Source organism: Dermacentor silvarum, chromosome 3 (genome assembly GCF_013339745.2).
Source record: "Dermacentor silvarum isolate Dsil-2018 chromosome 3, BIME_Dsil_1.4, whole genome shotgun sequence".
Classification (NCBI taxonomy): domain Eukaryota; kingdom Metazoa; phylum Arthropoda; class Arachnida; order Ixodida; family Ixodidae; genus Dermacentor; species Dermacentor silvarum.
The window spans coordinates 177748065-177760329 of record NC_051156.1 but is presented as its reverse complement, the minus strand read 5'-3'; the positions used below and the strand labels follow the sequence as shown (position 1 = coordinate 177760329).

The 12265-nt window shown below is 45.0% G+C and overlaps 1 protein-coding gene across 1 annotated transcript; it reads left to right on the top strand.

Moving 5' to 3' along the window:
• Positions 1-2166: 2166 nt before the first annotated feature.
• On the top strand, positions 2167-9335 carry LOC119446137 (uncharacterized). Its single transcript, XM_037710496.2, has 4 exons — positions 2167-2370; positions 6215-6285; positions 8000-8089; positions 8562-9335. The coding sequence occupies exons 1-4, from the start codon at positions 2328-2330 to the stop codon at positions 8667-8669; spliced, it is 312 nt and encodes a 103-aa protein (XP_037566424.1). The 5' UTR covers positions 2167-2327; the 3' UTR covers positions 8670-9335.
• Positions 9336-12265: the final 2930 nt, after the last annotated feature.

The following is a 12265-nucleotide window of genomic DNA, read 5'->3' as shown; positions in this document are numbered from 1 at the left end:
GCGCCACATAAGCACTGGCACATACTCAGTGGCACGAGTTGGTGTGAAACGGTTTAACTGATGAGCGGCGCACACCAAATCTCACACATTCGTGACCCAAGTTGGCCGGACGATTGGTCTCGGACCCGGTTCTCTCATTACGGCAGCCCGATTCTCTAACCATTGGACTATGGACTACGTAGTGACCCAAGTTGACGGGAAAACGGTTATAGAGAGACACATATAGAACGACTCATAGTCAGCCCCCCAAAAGTGCACATTAAAAATTGAATGAGTATGTCTATAAATGCGTAACTCTGCACCCAGAACAGATATCCAAGTTCTGTAAATTGTATGTGTTAGATCATCTAAAGCAGAAAGAAACTCGATATGCGAGTTTACGTTGTTACAATGCTTGCGAGGATTTTGCAATAGCCCTTTACTCACAAGTAGGGCTTTTGCAGCAGATTTATCAGAGCGGTGTATAATGAATCAATGTTGTCCGCTTAGATGTATTATTAGGTGCAGTTGACAGAATTTTCATATATTTTGTTATTGTTGAGTTAGAGTGGTAAAACTGATATTTAGCTTTCGTATTTAGATGTGCTATTTTAAAGAATTTTTTAGAAAAGTTGGCAAACAAAATAAATAAAGCAAATTCCTAGAGTCACTAGATTTCAACTTCTTTTAAATGCCACAAATTTCTTAAATATTGGTGCAGTGGTTGCGGAAAAAAGAAAAAAAAGGGAAAGAAGAAAATATATAAATTTTGCGTTCCCACCTAATTTTGATCCGGCTGAGCTTAAATCATTATTTTATCATGGCCTCCATTTCACCCGATTTTAAACTCAGGTCACGTACAGTTAGTCTAGGACGCTGCGAAACATAGCGGATAAAGGCCGTATAATACCCGTAATAAACTTTTGCTCTTGAAACTTTGCCTGAATATTACACGATTAAAAAAAAAACAAGCAAGAGAAAAATTAACAAGCAGAACACGATCGCTTAGCGATTTTCACCGAACCCCTAATTAACCCAATGCACGCGTTTCAAATTTTGTCTGCACATCTCTAATTATAGCGTGCCTCACAATCCATCCGAATACAAATTCGGCGAATTGCTTAGTTCTACCAGGGTTTACCGTGAAAACACGCATATAGCGCATTCGAGAGCTTCTAATCTCATCGGAAGCTTCGCTGTAGAGGCCAGGCTACACATGGGCAACTCAATGCAGCACTGCCACGCTGTAAATGGCAGCAAATCCCTTATTATCACACTCGATGCCTGTATAACGGCGTCCTGATTAGAAAGACAAGCACGTAGTGCGACGTCGTGGAAAAATAGATGTATGCCAGTATAGAACTTTGTGTCGTCGAGCAACAGTCACGCCGGACAATGTAATGCGCAGAGTCCGTCAAATGTCCACTTCCTATTGTGGCCTGTCGTTCAGACTACTCATGCTGCGCAGCGTATCCTTTAGGGTAACACATCAGACGGTGAGTTAAGCGCAATCCATCACACACGTAACCTGCATAACACATTGCGTGTACATCGGCAAGCATTGACAAATACGTCGTACACAACACGCGACAGTTACGCAGTTATTACAGACAAATATATTCAGCAGATTGTTCTCTTTCATCAGCAACTACTTCAGGTATATCGAAACGCGGCCTGCCGCAGCAGGCATATCGCGTAGCGTAATACGGACTCATCGACGCAATTTGACGTCACTCCAAAGGTACGTTGGAAACGCCGATGAGAAATACGCGCTATGTAGTTGTGGTTTCATTATGGACGCGCCGAGGACTGCTGACGCAATCGCGAGAACAGTGGCGGTAGCTCTGAGACTCGTGTTTCTTGGTCACATGGTCAACAAAATTAGGCCCGCAATCCTCACTTCACTTGCACCGAAGCCTTTAATTCTGACTGCAATCCCCTCATGTTTCTTTTTGTCTTTTTTTGTGTTTCTCTCATTTGCTGTCCCCTTTTCTCTTAATCGCGAGGCGTCACGACTCACGCCTAATTCCAAGACAAGCTGCTTGCTCAGCGTCGTCTGACCAAGGTCGTCCCAGCTATACGCTGCAGCATGTTGGCGCTCTGCCCTGGAGGGAATCCCACCGTCCCCGGCTCATTCTCGTACACATTTAGTTCGAAACGCTCTCGATATAGACGTCAATGCATATGAGAGAAAAGAGGGTTTATACGCTTCTCGCCGGAATCGAGTTCTTCATATTGAACGGTTGGTTCTTGGTGAAGCCACTACGAGCTGCACCGCGTGCGCGCTGAGACTTGGGGTTTGGTCGATCATTTGCACCGCTGCTGTGAAAGTTCACTAGTATAGGACAATGAGGACGTCACTAGCAGTGGTCTCTGTAGTCGTTATTATGGGTAAGTGGCTGCTGTTTTGCTGGCTATTCACTGTTTTCACAACATGCTTGATGGCCCGTGCTATGCCTGCATCGGGGCATTGAAATCACGCGCTTATACCACTCGTAGAATCGAGATAGAATTGAACCACGAAACTTTCACGCACGCTTGCACAGCCAGAACTGGCATTTTGTCTTCATTTATACGCCGTGAAAAATGTTTACAGCTTGCGAATGAAAGTGATGCTTAGCTTGCTTACAGAAAAGATTCGTATCCGCGGAAGCAAAAGTAAATGCTGCGTCCTCGTGCGTTCGTGAATGAAGGTCGAAGTATGCCCTTGCCGTTTCCTTTAATAAATGTGCTTCACTGTGGCTAACGCTGGTCACCTCGGAAACGAAACGACGTTACGTCTGGCGTGACCGCTAAACAAATTACTAGTAAGTTTGAGTGTAATCACATACTTACTGCCACACACATTTCGGGCTAACGCGTAATAGTCACACTCCACCTTTCACGCGTCATTCCTCGAGCGATTTGCCCTTCTTAGACATACTGTGTAGCATATATTTTCTTCTGGCAGCTATCCATATAAGCATACGAGGTAAGAATCCAGCTATGACGTCATTTTGCGTCATCCGATCGGAATCGGTTCGAGTTTAGTGTAATATAAATAAAAAAGACAGAGTCCTTAAAAATAAATGTTTAGATGCCTGCTCGAGCTTTAATGAATACTTCTAGGTCGTTTTATACATATTGTAAGTACATTTAACGTACTTCATCGTTCTCATTTGTATATAGCCATCATCATCCCCGTTTTTCTTCCGTTGACGCCCTCCGTTGCCGTTGGATCGTCACTGCGCTAGACCACTTAACAAAATACGCCAAGACTGCGCCTCTTCGATCTGGTGCTGCTTCTGAGGTTGCTGACTTTTTCTTGCAATCCATAGTCTTGCGCCATGGTGCTCCTCGCGTTCTTTTGTCCGATCGTGGCAAAGCCTTCATGTCCCACGTCCTCGATGAAGTCTTGCGGGAGAATAATACGAAGCATAAAACCACTTCTATATATCACCCGCAAACCAACGGCCTTACTGAACGCTTCCGAACGCTCTCTGACATGATTTCTATGTACTTACGTCCTGACCACACAAACTGGGACAACATCCTTCCTTTTGTTCCATTCGCTTATAATACTGCGACAAAACGAACTACCGGTTACAGCCCTTTCTTCCTGGTGTATGGACGATCTGCCTCCTCCGTCTTCGACTCCGAATTCTTTTTCTCTCCTGCTTCGCCTAACACCTCCCTCCCAGAAGATTTTGCAGCTCGAGTCGCGCATTGCCGTGAAATTGCTCGTCGCAACACCGCCGCTACCCAAGAAGAAAGAAAACGTCGCTGCGACAGCAAACGCCGCGACATCGCCTTCCATCCTGGAGACCAAGTCCTCCTATGGACCCCGGTTCTAACCCCTGGACTTTGCGAGAAATTCCTTCACCGGTACATTGGGCCCTACACAGTCCTACAACAAACTTCCGCAGTAAACTACCTAGTCACTCCGCTTCACTCCGTCGCGGACCGCCATCGTCGTAGTGCAGAAATTGTTCACGTCTCCCGCATGAAGCACTTTATTCCCCGTTCAGCCGATCTTTGGATTGCGGCCAGGTTGGCCGCTTCCTCGAGAGGGGGGGATTAGTGTAAGCACATGTAACGTACTTCATCGTTCTCATTTGTATATAGCCATCATCATCCCTGTTTTTCTTCTTCGTGTTTGAGCCTGGGCTGTGCCGGCGGAATAAACGGGTCTGCCAGTGCTGCGTATCCTGGTCGTCTTCCGTCTTTCAATATAAAGAAGTGGCGCTCTATAAATCTTGGAATAACTATGATACCGCCTTCTAATCCTCTTAACTAACGACGCCATCATAAACACTTCCGCCGACTTTGGCGAACAGACTTAAGCCGCCCAGTAAAGAGTGAGGGCAATTCAGTTTTTTTAACTTTGTAATTTTAATTATATATGGTTTAGCTTCATTCGGAAGTAAAATTGTATTCGGGGGTTTTGCTTGCCAAAACCATGATACAATTACGATGCACGTCGTAGTGGGGGACTTCGGATTAATTCTGACCACCTGGGGTTCTTTAACATGCCCCCAATGCACGGTGCACGGACATTTTTGCATTTCGCCCCCATCGAAATGCAGCCCGCAGTTATCGGGATTTGATACCGCGGCCTTGGACTCAGAAGCACAACGCAAAAGCCACAACACCTTCATGGTGGGTCATCCTTCGGTGGGACCCCATCGAGGGACGCCGGGAAGAACGCCATAGTGAAACTCGCTGGATTAATGTTGACCCCCACGGACTCTTTTACGAGCACCAATATAGCATGGTGCACAAACGTTCTTGCATTCCGCCTCCGTCAGAACGCCTTCGGACGGGGGTGGAATGCGAGAACGTTTGCAAGAACGTTGCAAGAACAAATGCAAGAACGAATGCAAGAACGTACGCAAGAACTTACAATTCCCGCAGCCGGGACTCGTACCCGCTACCCCGTGCTCTGCAGAAGGTCGCCATTGTCTCCGAGCCACCACGGCGTGTCGTAGCTTCGCAAACTGAGTTCTCGGGCGTGGAGGTTAGCCGGGGGGTAATATTGTGACGAGGAAGAATACTATAACGACTGTTTGACAATATTTAAAACCTAATTGTGATATCTTAATGGGAAAACGACTGTAAGACTGATGTTCGGAATGGTTTTCAGGCACCGCTACTGAATTCATTTAAATTTTACGTCTTCCTTTCCACTCACTCTTTCGCTTCGACCCTCCCCTTGAGTTTGGCGTTATCGGCTGATTTTGTAAGTTCTTGTACACCCTTCGTATACGAGACAATGCTGCTGCTGACACTGGACTTTGAGCTCATATTTACCCCGATGATGCGTTTCGGCGGTGTATAGTTTATTTTCTTTTTATATAAAGGAATTATGGGACGACGGACCGCGAAGCTTTACTGTCGCGACCACATAAGCCGCAACAGATGATGTCCAAAACATGGCGGCCATGACGCGTTTCCGGTTCCTTCCATCACTTCCAGCGTATACAGTCTGCAAAAGCATAGCCTTCGAGATCAGTTACGTTACGCGGAGGGAGCCGTCGCGTCCGCGTGGATTGGGACAACCTCTTATGCCTTACGTATACTATCACCGTCATCATGCACAAGTGATCTCTAACCACAAGCGAATTGTTTTCCAAACACTTTCAAGTAATCGCTGACAGACTTCAGGCAGCATCAAGTGCACTTGCTAGGTTTACCTTATAGAATTCATTAAACTTTCCCCAGAAATGCGAGATTTTTTTTTAGAAGCGTTGTCGCTGTCCCACATTTATTATAACGAACAGCTATATCGAACTATAACATAACGAGCGGCCTTCGGAACTTGGTCAACGACGTCGTGATTAATTTAGTTGAGTTCATTTTTGTAGTTCGAGCATTCGTGTGACGCATTTGTGTGGGCCTCCGGGTCAGTCGGCTCGCTCATCTCCCGAACCGGAGACATTCCGGACGGGTGAACTCCCGCTCGCAACTCGACAGTGGTGTCTGTCGAAAGTTGCACGTATAAACAAAGCCGCACCTTTTGAGGCAAAACTCTGGAGAATTTAACATATACTTCAAATGCCAAATAGACCCGCATTCAGAAATCACTTCGTGCGAAAGAACTGTCGGTAAGAACGGGTGCTGACGAATTGTGACAGCTAATACAATGGTGGACGCGGATGGCCAGCGGCTAACAATCGTTTGGAGCGCAGTGCTTTGTGAATTCGGCCCCTGATATGCAACCGGATAAACAATGACCGAAGGCTTGAAAAATGCGCAGGTGTGTTTGCCGAGCTGACTGCTGCAATGATCACAACGGACCCCGCATGCCACCGCATACGGACAAAGGTGGTAAGTGTACAATGGGAAGCAGACTTCACTGACGCGAAGAGATTAGAAAACATTCAGACAAGTGCATTACTGTCACTGCCGAGTGACTGTTATTATTTGAAAGATTCAAGGCTTTGCCTTGTCGGTAATATATTGCGGATACGTTAGGAGCTCGAAAGCCGGCGCAGATAGGCGTAGCACACGAATCCTATGCTCTCAGGACCTAGATAATATCCACTAGAAGATAACTTTGAAAGGACACTACAGTATTTATTTAATTATTTATTTATTTGTTTACAACATATCCTGCAGCGCCCGAATCATTACAGCTGGAGAGTGGGTACAAATAATAAAACAAACAAACAAATAAGCAAACAGACAAACAGTTGAAGATATGATGATTATAAAACGAGGCATTCGTAAGTTCAGAAACTGTTATAAATGCCATAAGAACAACACAGAGCAAGAATAACTCGATTAATTACAAATTACTGATCAGTAGACCGATTTAGGCTGATAAAGTATTCTTTCATAACCCTGTTTTCGTTTTGAGAACTCTGTTTATTTCGTGGGAAGATGTTGAACACTATAAGAGAAAAAGAAAACCAAACTTCCATATTTTAAATTTAGCGCCGAAACCTCCGAGTTCGTACGTCACTGTGATGTCACAAATTCCCAAAGTATTTCTTTTTCTTATCAGGACCATTTCGGCACAGTAAAAGTTCTATAAACTTTCTAAGTCCAGTCTATGGCTCTTTTCAACGACAATGTAGTTTATCTTGACCGATAAAAATTTACTAGGCCCGAGCAGAGGCAGAGGCCGCCAAAATCCATGACGTCACGACGAGCTGGTCGGGAACATCACGGCGGACTGTTGGGGCCACGCGTATCAAGTTTTCGCGTTTTCTTATTAGCTTATCAAGCACACTCACGCTAAGAGTGGCTTTCATGGAATTGTAGCCAGGTAATTGACTCATACAGCCCAACTGATTTTTCTCTGAATATTCTCTCTAATCCCTTACTGTTTGTGCGCTTGTCCGGTCTTCGTCCGCTTATTCGTGAATAGTTATTCACGATGTTCTGCTTTACCTTTATGTCCCCCCTTGCTGCTTTCCTAGTGCAGGGTAGCAAACTGGTTATTTATCTGACGGCATGTCTCGAAGGAACTGTCCTTTTATTTGAGAACGGCTTTTTTTTAAAATATTACGCCCGATATATGTGTGTTGCGTACTCTTAGCTTAAGCATTGCAAAGCAATGCGAACAAGCACAAGCATACACTCTTGTTAGTCGACCTGAAAACAAAAAGAAACTCTTTTGATATTTTTTTACGAGAAAGAGAACGAGAGAGAAAAGTGAGTCAGGCAGGAAGGAAGATATGAACAAGGCTTCTTTGTAAAAGTCGAAACGTGTTAACTCTAATGCCTTTGATGAAATAAATTTGGTAGGCGTTCTGTCTTTCTTTCTTTAATAGGTAATGCGGCAATAGATACATGCCTTTATAAAGCACGCCTATATTTTTTCTGTTATTATATGGGAATGCCATAGTGTTTGTACTCATTTTAGTGTCTATTGAGTTGAAACATGTTGGCTATAATAGTGTGAGTGGATGCTGTATAGCATTCCGCAGTAAGTTTAAGGGCTCTAAACGTGTTAACGAGGTCGACGTGGAAAATAACGCACTATTTTAATATTCATTGACGCAAACACTCTCTTTCGTTGGTGGTTCTCTCGCAGGACAAAGTGCGCAGATTCTGCGTCTACTTGTGCCACATGCCCGAAGGAGACATAAGGATGGGACTGGAGGAAGACGGCACTCCTTGCAGGGTAAGCAGAATGAACCGGCGTGCCTCCTACTGTGCCTCAATGTGGTACAAGATGAACAGGCTTGAGCCGTTTCAGTTAGCTGTGCGATATCTAACGTATGTCGCACCAGTTTTCTTTCGGATAGCCTGGAGCGGCAAGGTCAGTTTCTAGAAAGTGGCTTTCTTGGCAGGTATTCTGCAACCGACACCTGAGCGCGCACGGCGTAAGCTATAGCTTCTGGGGTGAAAAGTATGACTATTGAAACTTGCTATCATTTAATTAATAGCAACAGGTCATCTTAAAGGTGTCATGAACGTAGATGCTTACTTGAGCCCAGACAGTGAAGCAGCATTTTGCATTTCGTTGCTTCCCAGGATGTAAAAAATTGGGTGAGCATCTCGCAATTTGACCACTTATCTTTCTTAGAGACAACACCCACCCTCCAACACAAGGTTTCTTTTACCGTCTTCTTTTTTTTCTTTACTTCTTTTAGTCCTTGATCCACGAAGGCGAGTGTCGGCGGGGCAGGTGCCGCATGACCAAACACAGGAAGGCCCCCTCTCCCAAACACGACGATGGTGTCACCGAGGATAGTCCGTAGTCGCCATCATACCACAAGGGCCTCGAGCGACCTGTGAGAGCCAACTTTACAACCCCGGATGATGCGTCACCTGCTTTACTCGAACGAGGGACTCGAATACATCCGCGTGGTGACGGCGACCAATACATGAAGCAGCGGGCAGCCTTCATCGCACGGATTTGAACTTGAATTGCTCTTCTGTGAAGCGGCATTTTGCTGTTCTAACCAGCAGTATCCGTAACAAGACTTTTAGCAAAGCAGTTAATGTCTTGCAAAGATGACAATCGGTTAAAACCAGTGCAAGTAAAAACAGAGCTTTACGGGAATTTACTATATAGAAATTGATGGACAAAAGAGTTAGACGCAACATCATGGCCGTTCAATTGCTGTGCGATACTACAATTTCTGATAAACTGGGAATGATTATGTCCAGGTGGACGATTTTACCGAGAATCCTCAAATTAGGAAATGAGAGGGTGTACGATGATGATCAAATCCCCGGTAATTTCACGTGCGAAGAACCAAAAGCTGTTGCAGAAAATGCAAGTATTTTGTTTAGTTAATTTGCTTCCAGATGGATTCATCGCAAAGGCGTAATTTATTGTGTACATTGCTTGGCAAATACTATGCGTTTTTTGTAGTGATACTGCGAAATCGAAATGGTGCACGTAATAAAGACCTTTCCAAGCAGTTCCGATCATGAATGTATGCGAATCCCTCTTACGTAAGTTGAAACACCAGCATCGGAATGTTCTACGGTACATCAGTGAGACTCATTCAGGGAGAGCTCTTCTCCGAAAACTTCGAAGGCGGATTGAATCTCGCGTTTTTGTGGCAGTCAACACGCTTCGCGTACTTGATATGCAATTACTAAAATACTATAACATGAAGAAGCCACTGTGGGCGCACGAGAGTACGGAATGCAAACTAAATTCTCGTCATACATACACTGTATTTCCAACACTATGTATACAGATAATACATATGTGCACACTAATAAGCAAACAGTATGCAGGTGAGAATATCAAGAACATTACAAATATAATACAGCGAAAGGGCTTTGAAGAGGAAACCAGAAAGAGTATCCGAAATTGGCTTTTATCGTCACTCTGGGAGAAAGGCTAGTTGAACTCACCCGTTTTATAACCAAACAAAAGGGCATGGCCAGCGGTGGATAAATTCATGCTCTACCAATAAGAAGTCATCCGAGAGGAAGGTTAGTATATCTCTCTTCAGGCGGCGCAGTAGAGACCGCATTGCACCACGGCGACAGTTGCCTGCCACAGCTTCGCAACGATTGCGCCAAAGGCTAAACAGGCCCACCACCAGCAGAAGGCCCGCAAAACGGCCGCGCGGGAACCTTCCGTGCGAAACGAAGAAAGGTACGCCCCGGCCCCGAAAACCCGCAGGGACGGCGCGCCAAAAAACACGCGAGACGACACACACGATTGTCGCGTGTCGGTCTGTCTCCACCGACATGCAGTTGGGACATGTGGAGACACGCACCACGCTCCCGCGTTCTAGCCTGTCTCGAGTTGGGAGCGGTCCTCCAGTTGAGTCTCCAAATAAGATCGCGGAGGTGACCAGGCAGCATAGCCGTGGCGATCCGCTTCTATGAAATCGATGTGCTATGGGACGCCGGTCAGGCGGCACCAAGCGTAGCAGGACAGCGCCCGTTATTTCGACAACTTTATCAAAGGTTATGTCGACGTCTGGGCCCGCAGCTGAAAGATGACTATGGAAGGTCATGCTTGGCTTTGTACTGCAGGCCCATCCGTCGACTGAGGTGCACGATTTGCGGGGCTCGTCGGAAGCAAAACCCGCAAAGACGTGCCAAGGCAATACCTTGCAAGAGTCTGCACGGGAGCGTCTTTCATTCCCAATAAAGTGCACAGTAACAGTATTTAAAGCGGCGACCGAGACATTAGAGAAAGAAATGCCACCGCAGTCACGGGGCAGTCCCAACGCCGGTTGTGACAAGAGTTCAGTGCCACCCGCCCAGACAAACGAGTTGCACACTCCTCGAGACACGAATGAGTGGATTAGCTACATGGCGCAGGTATGAAAAACTTCCTAGGAAGACAGGCTGAGTTGAACAGCCTCGTTCAAGAAGAGGAAAACCGAAACCGTGGGCTGCCTGAACATAGCTCTTCAATGTTTGTATGACTGGCGCCACATGCCATCTCAGATGCAAAATCTGTCGAATGAGTTACCTAGGGTTTTGGTTCTGTGATTCCACTGTAATGGCGCGGAGATGTGCATACGTGCGTTTGGAAAACCCATGAAAAAAATACTGGCTTTTCCAATAAATGAGCCTTGCACCAGATATCGATCCATATTACTGAAAGATATTCAGGGCATACAGAAGCGACTGTTCGTTGTGGACATGCCCAGGATTTTTTTTTCTTTTTTTACTGCACCAAATTTTTAAAAACTGCCTGTTGCAGATAGTACGAATCTAAAACTTCAGCAAAATTACCCCGTTGAGGCGGCGATTGCTGTTACAAGAAATCAAAATACTTAATTGAATAATTACCCTAATTACACTAATTACACTAATCAAATACTTATAACGCCACATATTGAGATCTAAGAGTTGTAGCTGGTGAGTTTGCAAGGCGTCTCCATTTGGAACGAATTATCAGGGCTACAGCAGCTTCCAGATATAACTTTTCAATGTGTCCGACAAAATGTAGTGGCGTTCCAGTTACTTTTGTGCTTCAACGCATAAAACAACGTTTTCCTAAAAAATAAGCGGGCAACAGTGCGTTTTTACCGCAAGTCTGATGGCGCTTATCTCAAAACCGGTGCCATCCTCAGAATTCGTTCCAAGTCGACATGCCTTGCAAGCTCACTAGCTACAATTCTTAGATTGAAATATGTGCCGTAAAGTAATCAATTAAAAAGATAATTAGTGTTTTTATGGTAATTATAGAATTTAATTTCTCGCAGAAGTAATGGCAGCCTTATAGAGTTAAATTAATTTAGCTCAAGGGTTGGAATTGTGCTGTCTGCAACAACCTATATTTAAAACGTTTGTGCACAAAAAAAAAACACCTTAAATCTAGTGCGATGTACAATAGCGCATGTTCATCATCATCATCATCGTCGTCGTCATTATCATCATATCGTCATCATTTATTAGAGCCTTTATTATTAGGCACCTCGTGGGGTGTTACATAAGGGGGTGGGGAATGTTCTACACAAAATATAACAAGTATAAGTGGGTAAATGAAAGAAATAATAAAAAAACACACAGGCAACTATAGTAGTAAAAAAATGTGGTTGATCCCTCTTATATAGGAATCGGTATAGAACACGAAAGTGAAACGTGTCTTCACAGAAGTAGTGTAATGTTTATTGCACATTGATATATAATGTCTATTGGTGTTTTGTGGCTAAAGCGCCCTTAGGCGTTGATGCACCCACGCTGACGCCTGGTGGCACGTCTCCTCCATCACGACTACCAACGTCGATGACCATGAGCAACCGTCGTGCATATGGAAGCTGCACTACGCTGCACACGCTAGCACAACGCGAAAGACGAAGCACGTAACTGACACACTAATACAACGCGCAAGACAAAGCACGTAACTGAATCGTCACTGAGTCAAATC